The following is a 20,567-nucleotide window of genomic DNA, read 5'->3' as shown; positions in this document are numbered from 1 at the left end:
GAGAGAGTCCTTAAGGAGGTGCGTCAAAGGCAGGGGGATCCCCGGGAGAAAGGGGCACGAACGGGGGGTGCAATGGCCGGAGGGAGCCCAGGAGAAGGGGAGACCCCAAGATGGGGGTTCTTCAAGGAGAGAAGAGTCCCCAAGGGGGGCTCCAAAGGCAGGAGGAGCCCAGGGAGAAGGGGGGTCCCCTATGGAGGGAGGGAGCCCCCACAGAAACAGGGGTCCCTAAGGACTTGGGGTCCCCCCAAGTGGGGGTCTCCAGCAGAAGGAGATCCCCAGGTAAAATGAGTCCCCAAGGTGGGACAGTCTCTGCAGCGAGGAGGTCCCCAGGGAAGGCAGCCTGCCATGGATAATGGTCCCCAAGGGCGGGTTTCCAAAGGGATGAAGTATCCCAAGGGCAGGGAGGGGTTGCCAAGGGAAGGGGGTCTCAAAGAAAGAAAGTCCCCATGGGGAGGAGGCTCAGCAAGGAGAAGGGGCTGCAGGTCCCTGGGCCCCCCAGGACACGAGTCCTCACCCCAAACCCCGGACGAGAGGGAGCGGCCCAGGGGAGGTTTAGTTGGATATTAGGGAAATTTCTCCATGGGAAGGGCTGTCCAGCCCTGGCACAGCTGCCCAGGGCAGTGGTGGAGTCCCCACTCCTGGAGGGATTTAAGAGCTGGGTGGATGTGGCACTTGGGGACGTTGGGTTAGTGGTGGCCTTGGCAGTGCTGGGGGAATGGTTGGACTCGATGGTCTCGGAGGTGTTTTCCAACCTAAAGAATTCCTTGATTCTGTGGAAGAGAAGGTCCTGCTTAAGCTCACGTCCCTCTCTCCTGGCAGGGGGATTACAGCTGCACCTTCACCTACTCGGCCCAGGGAGGGACCAACGAGGTGAGCTGGGCAAACCCTGCCCTTCCCCAGTCCCAGTCCCTGCACGGAGGGAGGGAACCGGTTTCCTTTGGGAAGAGCTGATTCCAGGGACAGGGAGCTGTGGGGAAGGGTGGGGGAAGCACCTTTTCCAGCACTGTGTGGAACGTGTTGGATTTGCTCCCTGCGCCAAAGTGTCCTTTGTGTGTTGTAAGGAGGCTGTGACAAGGGCCTGGAGGGACAGGACACAGGGAATGGCTTCCCACTGCCAGAGGGCAGGGATAGATGGGATACTGGGCAGGAATTCCTCCCTGGGAGGGTGGGGAGACCCTGGCACAGGTTGCCCAGAGCAGCTGTGGCTGCCCGATCCCTGGAAGTGTCCCAGGCCAGGTTGGAGCAACCTGGGATAGTGGGAGGTGTCCCTGCCCATGGCAGGGGGTGGAATGGGATGAGATTTAAGATCCCTTCCAACCCAAACCAGTCTGGGATCCTGTGACTTAACAAATCTCCGTGCTGGATGTCTCTGGAGAACTGGGAGTGACGTTTTCACACCCCAGCTGGTGGGAAGGACCTCACAGGAGTAACTCCTGCCTCCTTTGGGAGGCTGGAAGGTTTTTTGTTTGTACTTCGTTATCAGCAAACCCTGTCTCAACCAGGTCCTCATTTTTTAACCTAAAAGGAAATGGGACTTTTAAACTCTTTTCTGTGACAGCACTGATGGGATTGTGGAGAGGACAGAGAGCCACCAGGCCCTGAGCTCGGTGCCTGAGGGACTGTTGTGTTATTTTAGGGCTGCTGGAGCTCATCCTGCAGCTGGAGGGGGGGTCAGTGGCCCCGGGGCCGTGCAGGGAGCACGAGGCTCTTCCCCCCAGTGACTGTTTGGACCTTTCCCTCTGCAGCAATGGCAGATGAACGTTGGGATCAGCGAGGACAACGGGCTCTTCTCCTGCTCCATCTGGAGGTGTGTTCTGTGTAACCTCAGCCAAACCAGCAGCCAGGCAGGGGGGATGTGGGACAGGGATTCTGCTTCCCAGGTGGATTTGCCTCCCAGCAGGGAGGGTTTTCCTCTCCCGAGGGGTGCTGTGGCTCTGCTGGGCTCTTCACCCAGCGTTGGTTTATAAACATTCTGTGTCCCTCTCTCCCACCCTCAGCGCTGGATGGAGCTGCAGGAGATCCAGAGGTGGCTGTGGAGGGAGGGAGGGAGCTGGGAATCCTTCACTCCTCTGCACCTCCACCCTCTCTGCCGCTGACAAAGGCTCTGCTTTCTCGTTTCAGGCCCCAGGGGAAGTCTTATCTCTTCTTTACCCAGTTTAAAGCTGAAGTGAAAGGAGCCAAGATAGAGTATGCCATGGCTTATGTAAGTCCCAGCTGATCCCTGGGAAGCAGGGAGTGTGGGAGGCTGCTATAAAACATGAATTAGGCACGGAAAACATTTATTAGACATCTGTGCAATGAAATGTGCTCCAGCACGTCCCGAATTAGAGACTGGTGGCAGGCAGGAGAGGGGCTGCAGGTGGGCTCCTCTGCACCACTGTGTTTCTGCCCCCTCAAATCCATGGGTTTGCTGGGAAGGGGGGGGCTCCAAAAGGCACAGCACAGCGGGAGTCTTGGATCACCTCAACAAATCGCGTGTGGCAAAGTAAATAAAACCTCTCTGGGTGGTTTTGTCTGGCTCCTTCTTCCATTTCCCAGCCTTTAGGGGTGAGGTTTTCCATCACCCCAAGGACACCAGTCTGTGCTTTAATAGGAAATGGAAAAACAGGCAGAGGTTTTCCTGCAGATTTCCTTCGTGGACGTAATTCTTTCGCTCCACACAGCTCACAAATCCGTTCTTTTTTTTTAATTATTTATTTGTTTCCCCCAAAATGTGGCTGCTGTTTGTTCGGTTTGAAGGCTGCAACTCCTTGGATTGCCTCAACCCTCTCACACCTTCTTCCTTCCTGTTTCAGTCTCAGGCTGCTGTGGGTGCCCAGAACGACATCCCCTTAAAACAGGAAGAGTTTGAAGTCACCGAAACAACAGGTCTGTGACCGAGAGAACCGTGTGAGGAAGGGGGTGCTGGGGGAGGCAGCTTAAGCTTAAATCCTCTACACTGACAGGTGACAATGTGTGGGAGGACAGTGCCAGGGGTACAGTGCTCTGGAGAACTGGCAGCAGGGGTGTGGGGCTCCCATTCCAGCTCAGGGAGGTGGAGGAAGGAGGGTTTATCCCACCAGCCTGTCACGTGCAGGAGGAGGAAGTTCAGTGCCCAGACTCGCTGCCTTCCCCACCCTGGAAGGGACCCAGCAGGGCTGTTTTGTTCGTGCCTCTGTGCTTTTTTTGGGCTGTTTTGGTCGTGCTTTCCCATCTGTTGATCCTGTGCTTGTTCTCTCTCTCTCTCTCTCTCTCTCTCTCTCCAGTGTCTCACAGGGAAGGCAAGTTCCGTTTTGAACTGTCCAAGCTCATGATTGTAGCAAAAACACCCCGTGACGAGCTGTGACCCCCGAGGCCAGCCCTGGGCAGCCTCGGGCAGCCTGGGCAGCAGTTTTGGCCAGAAGGACGTGGCAGGAACAGAGGATTCCTGGTTTAAATGAGGGGTTTTGGTTTTTTTTCTTTTTGGGGTTGGCCAAACTTATCTGTTTTTCAATACTGAAACGTGCTGGGGTCCGACACGAGTGGGGCTTGGAGGTGTGAGAGGGCACATTTAATTCTGTCTTGTGTCAGAGTAACAACGTGCTTTTGCAGCTGGAAACCTCCCTGGAGATTCCTGATCCACAGGCAGCCATTCTGGGCCCTCCTCCTGCTTGGCTGATCTGCTGAATGTGGCACAGGGGGCTCCTTATCTCCCTTGCTGGGAAGAGCAGTGCAGGAAGATAAGTGAGTGGCTGGATTTAAGCAGGGTTTGCTGAAGGGAAGTTGTTAACTCTGTAGCCTCTGGAGGGGAGATGGGATTTCTCCCTCCACCAGCGTGGCAGGAGGAAATAATTCACTTAGGGAGGAGGAGAGAATGGAGTTGGCCAAAGCTCTCTTGAGACTCTTTATGGAGAGATCATCCCTGGGGTGGATGCCCTGGACCTGCCAGAGCTGGGTTGGGATGGCTTGGATGGGGGGGAAGGCAGAGCAGCTTATTCTGACACAACCAGGAATCAATCCAAGCAGCACTTCCACGTCTCAGCACAACCACAGGACTGTTTTATACCTACAGGAAAAGTGATTTTTTTTTTTTCTTATCCAGAGTAATAACAGGGAATGTGCAATTCCTTTCCTGTGTAAATCCAGCACAAATAAAGCAATGAAGCAGTGTGCTCTGGCCTGAGGTTGCTCTGCTCTCTCACTCCTGCCCTTCCCAGCTGGATGAACCTTCAGGGTTTGCTCGGCCAGGAGGAGCCCACGGGAATTTTGGGGGGCTGCAGAGGGTTTGTGGGGGTTCTGCCCAGCCAAAGAGAGCCCCAGCATGTGACAACAAGGCTGCAGTTGTCAGTTTGCACTGTCACCTTTGATCCCTTTTGATGGTTGTGAGCACTGGTAGGTGCTTTGCCCATTTTTGGGGCAGTTCCCTGTTTTTTTGTCAGTCTGGGTGTGCTTTGCACTGGGAGTTTTACAAGCTCTGCTCTCCAGGCTGTTCTGAAATGCATTTTTCTCCTCTGTGTGTCACTTTATGGACCTGTGGGTGACCTGCAGGGCCCAGGAGTGTCCCCAGTGTGCTCCCCCCTGTGCTCTGAGCTGCATTTTGCAGGTCTCTGACCCTTCTGCTGTTTAAACCAGTCACTGGGAGGGAACCAGAGCAAAGGGACTCATTTCCCAGGGTTGGGATGGGAAACCAAGGCTGTGAGATGGTTCTTCTGGCAGAGAATCTGCTCTCCAGGGCTTCCCTGGGACAAAAAGGGAAGGATTTGGGGGTGAGGTGGGTGTTTGCTGTGGGGAAGAAGGCTCAGCTTAGACACCTGGATGTGAAGAGAAGCTGGTGCCAGGAGTTTGGGGGGGTTAAGTGTGGGCCTGGGGTGTAGGAAATCATGGGGACAAAGGGAACAGCCACGAGTGGGGCTCATGTGACCAAGGAGCTGGCACCAAAATGCACCTCGAGAAGAGACCAGCAAAGCATTTCTGGCTGCCAGCATGTCCCTCAGCCCCATCTCACCACGTCTTCCTGTGGTTTCCAGCTCTGGCTCCTCTCCAGCACACACCTGACAGCTGCCACCAGCTCAGGGGGCACAGGAATTGTTCTCAGAGGCCACTTCCCCCTGGTACCAACACCCGGGTGGGTCCTGTGAATGTGCTTTACCCCCACCCCGAGCTGTGCCACGCAGTTATCTGTGACTGCTGGAGCCAGGGCTGTGAAAGGACAGAGGTGGGGGCTTGATTTCTCTTTATTTATAATCTTTTAAGGCTGAAAGTTATCAGTGCCTGGAGCGGGCGGTGGGGAGGGAGTGGCGAGCGGGAGCCGCTCTGAGCTCCGGCAGCTGCCCGTGCCCGGACACATCCCATGGAACAGGAGGCACAAGAAGGTCGTGGAGATAAGGCCAGCTGGGACTGTGTGGTGCCTTGTGTGCTAAAAGGGCAGTTTTCAGTGTTCAGAGCAGGGATTGTCATGCTGGGAGCGGTGGCAGCCGGCGCGTCCCCGCTCCGAGAGTTCCAACGCGCCCGGATCCGACTCTGCGGAGTCACCCACGGCCTCCTGCTGTCAGGGTTGTGCTTTTTGGCTCCTGGCTGAGCAGCCAGGGGATGTGGGGATGCAGAGGAGCACGTGTGGGTGTCTGCTGGGTGCAGGATTGCACAGAATCTTGGAATGGTTTGGGTTGGAGGGGCCTTAAAACTCACCCAGTGCCACCCCCTGCCTTGGGCAGGGACACCTTCCACTGGTTGCTCCGACCTGGCCTTGGACACTTCCAGGGATGGGGCAGCCACAGCTTCTCTGCCCAACCTGTGCCAGGGCCTCCCCACCCTCACAGCCAGGAATTCCTTCCCAATATCCCATCTAAATTTCCCCTCTTTCACTTTGAAGCCATTCCCCGTGTCCTGTCCCTCCGTCTCTTGTCCAAAGTCCCTCTCCAGCTCTCTTGGAGCCCTTTTAGGCCCTGGAAGGGGCTCTAAGGTCTCCCTGGATCCTTCTCCAGGCTGAACACCCCCAGTTCTCTGCTCCCCCCAGGATCCCAGACCTTTGCTGCTGTTTTATGCTGGGTTTAACACCCCGTTTGTTCCACTGGTTCAGCTCTGGCCATGAAAATCCAGGAGCTGCTGTGCCACGGAGCAGGGACAGCCCAGCCAGGGAGCCAGGGAGTACAAACCCCAGGTCACAGAGAGCCACCACCATCCAAAGGACAAACCCAGCTGTCCCCAGGGCTCATTTCATCGCTGTCACCCACTGCTGGAACAACCCCACGGAGCTCCCAGGCCAAACAGGTGAGTTTATTTAAATAACTCATCAGGGCTACAGAGTTTGCTAAAAAAAGAACAACCATCACTCAGACAAAGTGGAAAATGGATGAAATCCCACGGAGAACTTTGGAGAACCACCGAGGGCGGCGTCGGAGCCGTGACAGTCATGGGAGGCTGGTGGGGAGCTGGGGCTCGGATGGTACCTGGGATGCAGGGAAGGAGCAGCTCCCTTGTCCAGGTGAGGTGGGATCCTCCTCCTCTCAGGGACTTGTCTTTGAGGAGAGCAAAGCCCACACCTTCCCATCCTGGGCAGCAACACTCTGGACCATGATTTGCTCCCACGGTGTTATGGAGCTGCTGAAGGAAAACCACGGAGCCCCACAACCCTCCAGGAAGGGGGTCTCACAACCAGCAACATCCCACCAGCTCAGACACCCCTTTCAGAGGTGTTACGCACCCCCAGGCTTTGCTTTGGTTTTCCCCCCAGAGCGTTACGACAGAGTTCAAGGCTCAGAGTCCTCGGACTCAGAGCTAAGGACACTTGGTGGGCAAAGGAAATCAAACTGTACAGAGCAGGAGCCCAAAATCCCAGGATCCCCCAGAGAGGACTCGGCCCAGCGCAGGGAGGGCTTCGAAGCCCCTGGGCAAGGGGTGGGCAAAAGTCCAGATGTTCAGTCTCCTGTAGAAACGAGGGGAAAACGAGCGAGCACTGCAGAGGAGGAGGAGGGGCCGTCGAGCCTGGCGGTGCTCAGAGCAGGCAAACAGCCCCACTCCACCCTCCCAGGAGGCAGAGCCCGGCTGCCAAGAGCCTTCAGATGTTGTCCTCCTCCAGCATCTTGTTGACCCCCTCGCAGATCCTCTGCAGGTGGGTGCGGTAGGGCTCGGAGGGCCCGTAGAGCGCCGACAGGAACTCGTAGTCCGCAAAGTGGTTGAAGACGTGGTTGATGCGGGAGTGGGACTTGGCCGTCAGGTGCCCGTTCACGGCCTGGTGCAGCAGGTCCCGGCACTCCAGGAGCACCCCCGACATGACCCTGCGGTCGAAGGTGAAGTCTATCTGGTGGAAGCTGACGGCCGTCATGGCCAAGGTGTGCACCTTCTTGCGGAACCGCTCCATCACCAGCAGCTCCTCGGGGCTGAACTGCCCGTTGCGGTACAGCACGCCCAGCTTCATCACGATCTTGATGAGGTTCTTGATGATCTTCTGGGCCTCCTTGCGGTTGTGGGTGTACTCCTTGGTGGCCCGGTACAGCTCGTCCAGGATCTCGCTGCTGGTGTCGTCGATGAAGACGTTGGCGATGGTTTTGGTGGCCATCTTGCTCAGGAGCTTCTTCTGGGCCTGCAGGGCCAGGTTCTTGGTGCTGAAGGTGTCCATCTCTGTGAGGGCAAGAGGCACACGGGGGTCAGAGCACGCCCTGCGTCCATCCCCACATCACCTGCAAGCTGGGCTAGTGGGAGGTGTCCCTGCTCATGGCAGGGGGTGGAACAGGCTTGGGCTTTGAGGTCCCTTCCAACCCAAACCACTCCATGGCTCTATCATTCCTCACCTTCCCACGCAGCCTTTTGGCAGGAGAAAAAGCACCTCCAGCCAACAGCCAGACCGAGGCAGCTGCTGGGTGCCAGGGCAGACGAGAGCTGGGCTCACACCCCGGCTTTGGATGGTGGGATGAGCTGAGGGGTGTTCCCACCTTCCCTCTCCCAAACCCCTGCAGAGAGCCAACAGCGAGCGAGGCGTCCCTACCTGAGCACCGCCCGTGACCCTCCATCCCCAGCTCCCTCCTGCGCCCGGTGCCGCCCCGCTCCCCAGGCAGGAAGGGCTCTTGCCCCATCCCTTCAACATTTTTCCTTCCTTAAACCCTGACTCACTTCCTGCGGGGTGAGCCGGGGACAGCCCAGGTGACAGCTGAGTCACCCCCGCGGCCTCGTGCCACATCCATCCCACATCCACCCCGGCGCTCGGCGGGGCCGGAGCGGCGCGGCCGGTTTGCGGCACCCGCTGATTTGTGTGGGAGCCCTTCTCCCTGGCACTGCCCTGATCCACCCACACGAGCTCGGACTTGTTCTGCCGCTGCCTCGGCTCCCTCCGGCGTCGCACGGAGGTGAATAATTCAGCGAGACACGGCCCTCACCTACAGCCCTCACCTACAGCCCTCACCTACAGCCCAGCTCCCGCATCCCGGCGGGACCAAATCCGTCACCTCGGGCAGATCGCGGCTCTCGAAGCCGCCGTGACGGAATAAAACTGGAGCTGCCGACCCTGGAGAGGCGCCTTGGCCCGGGGAAACCGCAGAGCTACAAATCACCGGGAGGCGAGAACAGCGGGAAAACAACCGGCTCCGGAGCCAGGATGGATGGGCAGAGCTGGGGCTGCTTATGCAAGAGGCTGCACATGGCATGGACAGCCTGGCAGAGCGGGAAGGGATGGGCTCAGGCTATAAATACATCCCCTGGGAAGGGAGAGGAGATATTTCAGCTAAAGGAGGCTGCCGGTGTGAGGATGGATGGGGATAAATTGGCCACGGATAGAGAGCAGGTTTAGATTGGATATTAAGAAGAAATCCTTCCCTGGGAGGGTGGGGAGGACCTGGCACAGGTTGCCCAGAGAAGCTGTGGCTGCCCCATCCCTAGAATTGTCCAAGGTCATGGTTGGAGCAACCTGGGCTAGTGGAAGGTGTCCCTGCCCATGGCAGGGGTGGAACTGGATGGGCTTTAAGGTCCCTCCAACCCAAACCATTCTGGGATTCTGGTGCAGAACTGAGTCTGTCCCCATCACAGGAAGCTCTGTGACTCCCCTAGGCCAAGCTGCCACCCAGTCCCAGACCCCTCTGGAGATCCCCAATCCTGCTCCTACCACCCTGGAGCACACACCAGGCTCTCAGGAGCAAACCCCAGCTCCCTGTGGAGCCAAGGCTCACCCAGCCAGTTGTGCAAGGACAACTGTGATGGGCCCCGACTCCCTGAGCATCTTCCAGCCTCCAGCTCCCTGAACCCAAGGGCAGCCAAGGCTCTGCGGGGACGTGAATTACGGGAGCAGTGACGGAGCCGCCGCGTGAGCCGCCGCCTGCAGCGTTATTTACGGCCCTCAGGAAAAACACGGAGCTTTGGAAGCGCTTCCTTCAAGGGGAAAGCGTCGACTTGTGCCAGCGGGAGCCTCGAGCTGAGGCTCCTGCACTGGACAAGACAAAAATGACGGCACAGATGTCGTGTGACAGCAGCTCCCAGGCGGGTCGGGCCCATTTAATGCCAAGGCTGAGTCCCGGAGGTGCCGCCGGAGCCGAGCCCGGAGGGACAGGCAGGGTGGGAAGAGGCAGCGTGGCTCCATCTTCTCTCCCTTGGCTCTAAGGGGACTTCCTTTGGCACCCTCTCCAGAAGGAGCAGGGCTTTGTCACCCCAAAGTCCCCTCCCTTATGGCTGTGGGGTGCCCCGGGCTCCCTGCCGGGAGCTGTGCCTGGATAAATAGGAATTCCCACACTGGGCAACCACAGCCATAAGGCAAGAGCAAACTCCACCTACAGAGCCCACAGAAAATAGGAAGTGCCATCTCCTGAGAGCTGCCCACAGCTCCCAGATGCCAAGTGGAATAACGGATCAACCCTCTGCTCCCTGCAGCAAACAACACCCGGCCGCCCACAGCCCTTTCCTGCTGGGAACTGGGGCGAGGAGCATCCCGGGGGAAACTGAGGCACAGAGGGGTCTAGGGACCCCAAAAGTGGTACAGGGACCCCAAAAATGCACCCAGCTCCCGTGAGCTGTTCCACAGGTCGCTCCCTGCAAACCCCAAGCAGACCCAAGCTCACCTCCCGTTGGCTCCCGCTCAGCACCGGGACGGTTCGCGGGGCACCCTCTACACCACACTGGGACCTGCTGACTCAGCACCAACAGGGAGATTTTCACCGGAACGAGCCGTTTTCCTGCCGGGAAGGGCCCCGCGACCCCATTGTTCGCGGAGGGGCTGCTCTCGGCGCGCAGAAGAGGCAAGTCTTGCCCCGAGGAGCAAACACGAGCCTGAAATAACCCACTTCGCTTCCTTCCTGTCGCTGAAGTTTCCAGCCCGGCTCAGGGCTTGGGTTGCCCCCCCCCCCTCCACCCCCTTCTTCATTTTTAATGAAAACGCCCTCAAAAAAACAGCTTCTTCTTCCGAAAAGGAGCAGCCGGGTGTTGCTGTCACCGAGTCCCCTCCCAGCTCCGGAAGAGCGCGGCGGGGCCGCGGTGCCCACGGCGGCCTCGGGGACAGTCACAGCCCTTTTTGGGGGGGTTTCCACCCATTTTGGAGGTTTGGGGGGGGGGGAGTTCTGCAGCCCTCAGCGGTGGTGTGGAGGTTGGGATGTCCCATGAGAGGACACAGAGGGTGTCCCTGCCGTGGGACGGGTGTGCTCCCCTGGGGATGGACTCGTGCCGTGGCCACCTCCGCCGGCGGTTTGGTGTTCACCGCAGCGGGACGGCACCGGCAGCACCTCACCCGACGCCTGGCTGCGACCTCGCCCCCCAGGGACCCCCAAAAAACATCTCCCACACCATTTTGGGCACAAGCATCAATTAAAGCTCGAGGGGAACACGAGACCCCGTCATCCTGCTGGCACCTGGCACCGGTGGCACCAGCACTCGCCACGGCAGAGCTGCCAAGTGAGCACCAGCTGGAGGTCCTTTGTGGAAAGGGGCCAAATCCAGCAGTGACACCGTCCCAATTATCATTTCTACCAGTCCCAAAAGTCCTTCACCCCGACTGTCCCCATCACCTGGTTCCCACCAGCGGGCTCCCCCCCCCAAATTCCCCCAGTTCCCTTGGCAGCAGGTGAATATTTCATGCAGGAAAGGGAAAGCACTTAAATAATTTATGGAGCAGCGCAGAGGGGGAGGCTCTGCAAAGCTCCAGCTCAGAGCAGAGGCACTTCTGCCTTCTCCTCCTCCTCCTTTTCCTCTTCCCCTCCTCCTCACCAGGGCCATAGGAACTCATCGTAGTGTCTTGCTACAAGTTCCCTCCAACACGGAAACATCAGTTCCCAACCAGGATAAACATTTAATAGTGGAGATGTCCCTGGTTTTCCCTCCATCCCACAGGCTGTTTCCTCCCACCGATTCGGAAAACACCCCTGGCTCTGCAACCCCAGCATTCCCATTCCTCCTGAATCCTTGGCTAAACGCCAAGGGGGTGGATGGGATCCTGCTCCGTCCCCCGGCATCGCTTTCCACCCACTCCAACCCCTATTAATTAATTAAACGCCGCCGCGCTGGATTACAGGGGGGGAGCGCCGGGAAGTAACCGGAGAGCCCCAGCAGCCTGTCCCCACCATCCGTGACCCCTCCAGCTCCTGGGAGAGCAGTGAGAGAGTGGAGGGAGAGCGGAGGAGGAGGAGGAGGAGGGAGAGAGGAGGAGGGAGGGCTCAGGCCGCGCCTCGCACGTTGCCATGGGTGCAAAGAGCAGCCGGGGCCGCCGGGCTGACACACGGATCCCACGGATCCGGCGCGTGTGTGCCCAGCGGGGTGAGGCCGGGGAGGAAGCCGCTGAGTAAACACCTCTCCCGAGGCAAAACTCAGCTCTTGGCAAGGCCGGGATGAACCCTCGGCCGGAGCGAGGACCGGGAATGCCGCGGGGGCATCGCCACGGCCCAGCACCACACTGGTACCGAGCGCTTGGCACGATCCCATCACTGATCACTGCCCCTGACACTTCTGGCACCGGGAGCTGAGCTCCTCCATCCCAAAGTCTCCTTCCCGCATAGATGCACCTACGGGAAGGAGGAGAAGCTTTCTTGGTTTTGCCTGGGAATGCTGATCCGCCCCGGCGGCTCCGACGTGTCTGTGCAAGGAGCCGGGCGGCCGATCCGAGGGGGCTCCGGCGATGCCAACCCCGGGCGTGGGTGGTGGTGAATCCAGGCGGCGCTTCCCGTGGGAATGGGATCCTGGCACACGGGGGGAGGGGGGGGGGTGATCCTGGGGGGCTGATTTGAGGATCTAAGTGGCGTATCAAGGAATTTCCCCTGGGATTGCTGTGCCCCAGGGGGAGGTAGCTGCGGTATGGAGAGGAGGAAGAGGAGGAAGAGGAGGAGGAGGTGGAGGAGGAGGAGGAATGGGGGTTATTTTATGGAGAGAAGAAGGAGGAGGAAAAGGAGGAGGAATGGGGGTTATTTTATGGAGAGAATGGGGAGGAAGAAGAGGAGGAGGAATGGAGGTTATTTTATGGAGAGAAGAAGGAGGAATGGGGGTTATTTTATGGAAAGAATGGGGAGGAAGAGGAGGAGGAAGGGGTTTATTTCATGGAGAGGAGGAAGAGGAGGAGGAGGAAGGGGGGGTTATTTTGAAGCATCTGTCTCGCCTTCCATTTCCTCCTTTTCTTTCTCCAGCTGCCATCAAGCTGCTCTCTCTGGCAGCAACTTCCTTTCCCCTTCGCTCGGAGCAGACGGGGACTTATGGGGAAGTAGAAAACAGAGGGTGGGAGAGGGGAAACTGAGGGCAAACCACCATCCTTCCGTCTGTCCGGCCCACGGTGGGGGCCAGGGGGGCATCACATGCTTCCTACCCCGGGATCAGGAGGACAGAGTCGCTCCAGGAGGGAAGAAAACTCCACGGGACAATCAGGATCCGGTGCTGGGCTTGGGGTCAGCAAAGAATGTTTATGGCCCAGATCCTTCCCTGCTCCAGAGGGAGGTGGGTCAGAGTTGGGAAGTTTTTCACCCAGCTCGTGCTCTGGGTGGGATCTGACCTCTCCAAAGGGATTAGTCTCGCCGGGAATGGAGGAATTTCATCCTCTGGAGCGCAGGAGGGGAGGAGGGACTGGCAGTGCCCGAAGCCAAGTGCTGCCATGGGGCACCCGGCCCTGCCCTCGCACGTGGGTCTGTGATGGCCCCGTGACAGGGGCTCCGGTGCCTTCTCCCGTTAACCAGCACCCACCGGACCCGGTGGTGTTTCCAACCCCCTCGGATTTCCATGGGATTTTGGGGGAAATCGCCCTTTCCCCGTGTTTTATCCACCTGGGGAAACCGAGGCACGGCCCGGGGCTGCCGGGAACGGCCCCGGGCTCTGCCCACCCGGCAGCTCCCGCCCCTCGGGGCTTCCCAAACCCTCCTTTACCCTCGGGGCTCCAAGGGGGCTGGGTGGGGGCGTCGGTGCCCGGTGACACCGGGGAGGGGGGGACACAGCACGAAACGGGCCGGCACCGGGAGCCCCCGCCCCCACGGACCGGGGGAAACAGGGGTACCGGGGGGGCTGGAGGGAACCGGGAATATCGGGAGGTGCCGGGAGGTGCCAGGGGAGGGGGTCTGATCTCGGTGGGCGGCAGAGCCCGGCCGGCCCTTACCTGCCTGCTCGGGGAGCGCGGCGCCGGGACCGGGGCAGCTCCGGTGCCCCCGGCGGGCCGGGCCGGGGCGGGGCCGGGGCGGGGCCGGGCGGGGGGTCCCGCTTCCCCCGGCGCCTCTCCCTGCCCGGCGGGGCCCCGCAGCCAGTACCGGTGACCGCTCCCAGATCCGATCCCAGTGCCCGGTGCCCGGAGCCGTGCCCGGTCCTCGGCGGAGGTGCCGGTGCCCTGTGTCGATGTCCGGTGCCCGGTCTTCGATGCCCGATGCCGGTTCCCGCTGCCAGTTCCCGGTGCCGATTCCCGGTGCCTGTCCCCGGTTCTCGGATCCCGGTGCCCGATGCCGGTGCCGGTTCCCGGTGCCTGGTTCCCGGTCCCTGTTCCCGGTCCCTATTCCCGGTTCCCGGGCCCTATTCCCGGTTCCCGGTCCCTGTTCCCGGTCCCTATTCCCGGTTCCCGGTCCCTATTCCCGGTTCCTGTTCCCTGTTCCCGGTCCCTATTCCCGGTTCCCGGGCCCTCCCGCCCGCGGTCGCTCCAAGTCCCGCGCGGTCCCGGGAGCGGCGGGGGCGGGAGGGGGGCGGGGGGCGTGTCCCGCGGGCGGTGCCAGCCAATGGCGACGCGGGGCTTGCTACGAAGCAGCCAATGGTCGTGCGCAGACGGGGGTGTGGGCGGGGCCGGGGCGGGCGCGCCCCCGCGGGTCCCGCGCGTGGGACGGTCCCGTTAGAACGGGGGCGGGGGGGGAACGGGACCCCCGGGGACACGGGTGATGGGGACACGGGGGGTGTGGGCACGGGTGGGTGATGGGCATGCGAGGGGATGAGGGAACACGGGTGGGCAACGGGGCACGGGTGGGTGATGGGGACACGGGTGGGTGATGAGGACACGGGTAGGTGACGGGTCACGGGTGGGCGGCGGGACATGGGTGGGTGATGGGACATGAGTGGGTGATGGGGACCTGAATGGGTGATGGGGACACGGGTGGGGGATGTGGGTATGGGTGGGTGGCAGGACACGGGTGGGTGACAGGACACGGGTGAGTGGTGGGGACACAACTGAGTGGTGGGAACATGGGTGGGTGACGGGACACGGGTGGGTGGTGGGGACACGGGTGGGTGACAGGACACGGGTGGGCGGTGGGGACGCGGGTGGGTAACAGGGACGCCGTGCCACGGCGCTTATGAGCAACAGCTTAGGAGGGCGCTGGTAGACCGGGCTGAGCGAGGGCAGTACCCGGGGGTCTTGGCACGTCCCCCCTCGCCTGGGGGGCCCGACGTGGGGATGTAACAGCCCTGGGAAGGGGGAGGACGGGGCGGGGCTGCCCCGCTGCCGGCCGAGCTCTGTGTGTGGAGGAGGGTTTTGGCGGGGGGATCGTGGCTCTCAACTCATCCCGGTGCTGGGGACCCCCCCGATGCCACAGTCCCACGGAGCCGTGCCCAGGTCTGCACCCCCATTCCGAGCTCCCTTCCTCCTCCTCCTCCTCCTCCTCCTCCTGGCTCGGTTGGAAAGAGCCACGGCACACGATCCTAATCCCCAAAGGTGGCATTAAACAGATTAAAGGTGGGATTTAGAGCGGATTAAAGTCTGGATTAATGGGAGCCTTGACTTGAATCTTGGTCTCACGCAGCGGCTGGGAAGCGAACCCCAGGTCCTCACCAGCCCCCCAGCCCTGCTGGCCCCCGCCCCACCCTACGGCAGTGCCAACACCCCCGGGGCATCACCCCCACTCCCGCTATCCCCAAGGATTTGCTCCCGACCCCACGTTGTGCCGGAACAGCCGGAGCAGCTGTTCTCGCTCTCCTGAACAGTTGTGCCATCAACCTGCCCGGCATAAATCACCCTCTGGGCTCATCCGGTCCCGCTGGCCCTTGGCAGAGGTGTGAAACCGGCCATTAGCCAGGAATGGCGTGGAATGGGCTGGTGGGCTCAGGGAAATGCTGATGGATCCAGGGGAGGTGGTGAATAGAGCCCGAGAAGCGCTGGCAAAACGTGGTGGGTTCCTCTTGGCAGGGCTGGTCCCCATCACTGCCTGGTCCTGTGTTCCCATCACTGCCTGGTCCTGTGTTCCCATCACTGCCTGGTCCTGTGTTCCCATCACTGCCTGGTTCTGTGTCCCCACCATTGCTTGATCCTGTGTCCCCATCACTGCCTGGTCCTGTGTTCCCATCACTGCCTGGTCCTGTGTTCCCATCACTGCCTGGTCCTGTGTCCCCCCTGCTGTCCTGTCCTGTGTCAGCATCACTTCCCCATCCCACATCCCCCATTCCTATCCCACCCCATGTCCCCATTCCTGCCCCATCCCATGTCCCCATTCCTATCCTGTCCTGCACCCCCATCCCAAATCTCCATCACTGGGACAACCCTGCAGCTCTTTCACCTCTCTCAGGCTGCAGCTGAAGGTGCAGTGGAGGGTGACAGGGTGGGCACGTGGGGGGCACCCTGCTGCCCCCAGGGCACTCCCGTGTGCCCATCACCCAGCACCCCAATTCCCATCTCCGGGACAATCTCAGGGATGTTCCCACGCCTTGCACAGCTCTGCACCTCACTCCAGCCCTGAAGTGGGACCCCAAACCCTCCTGGGGTCCCTGCAGGGCTGGGGTCACACCGGGGGGAGCCCCCCCAAATCCGTGGATGCTGCCCACGTGGATGGAGCAGCCACTGCGGATCAGTGGGGATGGGAGCTGGCGCCGCATGAAAACAGGGAATAAAAAAGAGAAGCAGCAGGATCTGGGCCAGCTCCGAGCGGCCTCTCCCCCCGTCCCTCCTCTCCTTTCAGGGAAACGAAACGGGGCTTTGCAGCAGCTCCTCTCCCGCCCGCCGAGCATCGCCCGTCCCCGGGGAGGCTCACGGCTCATCCCGTTCCCTCTCCCACGGCAGATCCCGCCTGGATATCTCTCACACCACCAGTAACACCAGTCGCGGCTGCTCCCCCCAGGCCGGGTGCGGGGGGCTCCGCTGGGGCCGGCGGGGAGCGTCCCCAGGGAGGCAGCGCCTGAATAATTCAGGAGAACTCGGCGAGAGAAACAGGATCTGCTGCCCGCCGGGTCGCAGAGGGGTGCTGGGAAGGGCACGGAGCAGCTCCCTGTCCTTCTCCCCATCCCCAGTGTCGCTTTGTCACACCGCTTCAAGGACCCTACTCCACCAGGATCGAGCGGCGGTTGCTGCCGGCACATCCCGGCTCCAAGGGGACCAGGGAGCGCCCCAGCGCCCTGCTTGGCTGTGCAGAGGGACAGGACGGGGACGCGGTGTCCCCAGCACCCACCTGTCCCCATGGGGATGGCACATGCCAGAGCCCAGCAGCTCCTGGGGCAGGGGATGGCGTCACTGCCCATAAAGCCACTATTGTCACCGGGGCACGTGTGGGGTGGGGAAACCCCCGTCGCGGGGCGGTGAATCCCTCAAGCCCTTCCCTCTCCAGCATTTTGCATTCCCACCGCTCCCTTCCCTCTCCGCACAGCTGTGCCCGGCCACAATGGCCCCTTCTTGCCGCGTCACCGGCGCCGGCTGCGCTCCCTCGGCCCCTTCCCCAGCCCCGAGCCACCCCGCTGGCAGCCGAGGCGGAAAAATTCATCCCAGGAAAGAAAAAAAATCCGTCCTGGCAGGCACCAGCTCCGGGAGAGAACCGCGAGCAGGGTCAGCTCTCCTGACTGATTATCCCAGCGATGCTCCGGGATTTTTAGCTGGCTATGGGTAGAAGGAAAGGCAGAGGGTGGAGGTGTCACTTAGGGGTGCTGGTAGCACCCAGAGGGTGTCTGGTGAGACCATGGGACCGTTCTAAAGCCGCGGGGACAGGCAGTGGCTGTGGCACAGCCACTCAGCTCCTGAATCCTGGGATTCCCCGAACAGCTTCATCAAGGAGAAAAAAAAACAGGCCAAACTCGGCGCTGGCACCAGAATCCTGGTGGCATCCCTGTGGCATCGGTGTCACCAGTGCAGGCAGGACCCAGGGTGATAATGGGGAACTGATAATTCAAGGTGCCCCAGGGATTTGCTGCTCCTCAGGGTCCCAGACCCAGGGAAAGGTGCAGCCCCACAGGGATGGGGTGCAAATGGGGGCCCAGGACCCACTGAGCTGGAGGGGTCACACCGAGGGTGCTTGGTCGCAGGGTGGGGGCGTCTTTGGGGTGGTGGGTGCAGCCCGATGGAGGTTGATGGGGCTGGGTGCTGATGGGTGTCCCCAGGATGGAGCAGGACACACCCCAACATCGCCTGTCACCGCACTCTGGGGGACGCTGGGGCTGGTCCCCAGCTCAGAGATTTAACCTCTTTGCTCCCGGTCCTCCCCCAGGGCAAGGGGGTTTCGTGGGTCCCCAGGGCCACATGCCTGAGCAGCGCAGTCCCCTGCCACCCTCCTGGGCACCCCCACCGCACATCTGGCCCCGTGCCACAGCTGGAGCGGGCGCCTTCTGCCTCTGTTTGTTCACAGCGAGCGCCGAGGCTCGTGAGTTAATTAAAGCTCGATCGAAACTGTCGTCAGGCAGTGCCGCTCCTCGAGAGGCTGCGAGCGCTCCCATCCCCCGGGAAGGGATGGAGGAGGATGCTCAGGATGCTCCGGGGGAGAGAGAGACACCCTGGGGAAGGAGTTGTTGTGATTACCCTCCCCGGGAGGAGGCAAAACTCCAACCCCGTCCTGGGGACACCGCGTGTGGTGTCGTGTCACTGCCTGAGCGTGACCCACTTACCCAGCGCTCAGCTGAGCCCCGGCTGCTTAATTTGGGGCTGGGGGCTGCTGGGAGGGGGGGCCCTGCCAGGCCGAGCTGTGCCGTTCCAGGCCGAGTCGAACGCAGGGCCCCGGGCGCGCTCCGGCCGCGCCGGCCGGGACAAAAGGGAATGTAGGTTAAAGCACAAAGTGCTGCGGAGCCCGCTCGGCAGCAGCGAGGGGGGGCCGGGGCAGGCGCCCACCGCTGCAATTAGCTAATTGCTCCGTGTTCGCTCGCAGGGGACGAGGGGGATGCTGTCACCGCTCCCTGCTGCACTCTCCATCTGAGAAAGCCGCCCCCGGGGGCACCGTGCCCCCCGTGTGCCCCCCTGCGCTCTGCACGGAGCTGGAGGAGGAGGGGGAGCCCCCAAACCTGCTGTCCCCAGCCCGGCTGGATGTGATGTCCCTGATGTCCCCACTGCTGGGACAGTGGGGGTGATGCTCTCTTAGCACCAAGGATCCATCTGGCTTTCCCTCTATGTTTTGGGGGTGCCCTGCTGTGCCCCAAAGATCCCTCATGGCCTAAATTCTGCCCAAGTCATTGAGTGGGAACCAGAAATGTCCCACTCAGATGGTGCCTGAGGAGAGCGTGGGAGCCCGTGACATCACCAGGAGCCTGAGTGACAAATGGCATCATCAGAGCGGGTCATTGTGTCACCTTGTGGGGCAGAGGGACCCCCGGGCTGTTGGATGGTGGCAGCAAGGATGGGGTGGGCAGACAGGATGCTGCTGACATCATCAGGCTGATCCATGACATCAGCTGGTGGCAATTAGAGGGGACAGAGAGAGGGGTCTGGGCAGGCTGTGCAGGAGCTCTGGGGTGAGGAGGAGAAGGAGGATGGTCCCATGGAACGATGTCCTCAGCTCATGGCTGCAGAGCCTGTCCTTGTGCTGGTGACATATTGACTGACAATTCTTAATCAAGTGGATTATTAATTAGCAGCAGAGCCGGCTGGTTAATCCTGGGCCTGGCTGGGAGCCGGTGGTTTGTGCTGACAGAGCCTGGGATCGTGACATGGTCCGTCACGTGCCACCATTCTGGGACCTGCTGTGCCAGGACCCCCACGCTGCCCCAGGGCATCCCACTGCCGCTGGAAAGGCACGGATGGCATCCACCCCGGGGCTCGGGTGATGGCCTCACCCACCGTGCACACTGGTGACCCAAACCCCACAGGATTTCATCCCAAACCCCAGGGGATTTCACCCCAAACCCCAGGGGATTTCACCCCAAAAGTGGTGGGTGTCACCACAGGATTCGCCCTGGCACAGCGGGACGGGCGGCTGGTGGGTGGGCACCCGTCTGCTGTGTTGCCTCCGTACCATCTGGGCCATGCCGGTGGGGGTGACATGCATGTCACTAGTGCCACATGTGTCCCCAGCCGTCGCCGTGGTGGTTGTGCCGTGGAGGGTGGAGGGCACTGGGGACCAGCCCTGCCTGGGGCATCCCCCTGCCCTCGCCTGTGGGGATGGTGCCCCCCAGGAGAGCACCTCAGACCTCTCGTGTGACCTTGACCCCACTGTCCCCAGCCCAGCCTGGGGGTCCCGGGGGACCTGCGGGCTCGGGGACGGGTGGAAGGGGCTGAGGACCAGCTCCTCCATCCCCATCTGAGCCCACTCCAGGGCCATTCCCCCCGCAGATCCATCCCACATTTCCCCGCCTGTCTCAGCCCATCTGCCGAGACCCCCCGCGGGCAGGGGGGACGCGCAGGTTTGCTCCCCAAATCCCTACCCCGGTGCCGGTCCCGGAGCTGGGCTCGGAGCATTTTGCTCACCGTTTTGGTGCAGAAGATTTAATTTTGGTCCTAATCCCTCCCAGCGCCGGGCTCGCCTCCCCGCGCGGCTGTCGGCGGCGATTTCCCAGCCCTAATTAAAGCTCGGAGCGTGTGGCGGCGGCTCCCTGGGGATGCTTCCCTTGCTTCCCAGTTTCCCGTCAAGATCAAGGGGATAAACCAATGTTACCGGCAAAGTTAATGCCGGCGGCAGCTGAGGGAAGCGGTGACGAGCCCTGAGCTGGTGGCAGCCGCTGATCCGGAGGCGAATCCCGCCTTGGAACGCTGCCTCGGGGGCCCGAGGATGGCAGGAGGGCTCGGGGGTGGTGAGATGAGTTGTGCAGGTCTCAGCCCAGCCCTGAGACCCGTCTGTGGCAGCTTTTTGTGGCCTCACTGGGTGTGTGGCATCACCGGGCAACCGTGTCCCTGCCCGAGTGTGCCCAGGTCTGGCAGCAGGGGAGGTTTTGGGGTGTCACTGCCCTGCCCAAGTGTCCCCAGGTCTGGCAGCAGGGGAGGTTTTGGGGTGTCACACCCGGATCCTCTGCCCAAGTGTGCCCAGGTCTGGCAGCAGGGGAGGTTTTGGGGTGTCACACCCACTTCCTCTGCCCAAGTGTGC

At 61.2% G+C, this 20,567-nt stretch overlaps 2 protein-coding genes across 2 annotated transcripts; one reads left to right on the top strand and one right to left on the bottom strand.

Annotated features, from left to right (window-relative positions):
• The first annotated feature begins 22 nt into the window (after window positions 1-22).
• MYDGF (myeloid derived growth factor) lies at window positions 23-4,137 on the top strand. The gene is made up of 6 exons (XM_017833704.1): window positions 23-365; window positions 820-870; window positions 1,746-1,807; window positions 2,122-2,203; window positions 2,796-2,868; window positions 3,246-4,137. Exons 3-6 carry the CDS (start codon window positions 1,755-1,757, stop codon window positions 3,323-3,325), a joined length of 288 nt encoding a protein of 95 aa, XP_017689193.1. The 5' UTR covers window positions 23-365; window positions 820-870; window positions 1,746-1,754; the 3' UTR covers window positions 3,326-4,137.
• Window positions 4,138-6,063: 1,926 nt separating this feature from the next.
• TNFAIP8L1 (TNF alpha induced protein 8 like 1) lies at window positions 6,064-13,522 on the bottom strand. The gene is made up of 2 exons (XM_017833703.1): window positions 13,493-13,522; window positions 6,064-7,575 (listed from the first exon to the last, which is right to left on the bottom strand). The coding sequence occupies exon 2, from the start codon at window positions 7,571-7,573 to the stop codon at window positions 7,013-7,015; it is 561 nt and encodes a 186-aa protein (XP_017689192.1). The 5' UTR covers window positions 7,574-7,575; window positions 13,493-13,522; the 3' UTR covers window positions 6,064-7,012.
• Between the last annotated feature and the right edge of the window lie 7,045 nt (window positions 13,523-20,567).

This window comes from Lepidothrix coronata, unplaced genomic scaffold (assembly GCF_001604755.1).
Source record: "Lepidothrix coronata isolate B3197 unplaced genomic scaffold, Lepidothrix_coronata-1.0 Scaffold219, whole genome shotgun sequence".
NCBI classification, from domain to species: Eukaryota; Metazoa; Chordata; class Aves; order Passeriformes; family Pipridae; genus Lepidothrix; species Lepidothrix coronata.
The sequence above is the reverse complement of the archived record's forward strand: the minus strand, read 5'-3'. Positions and strand labels throughout refer to the sequence as shown.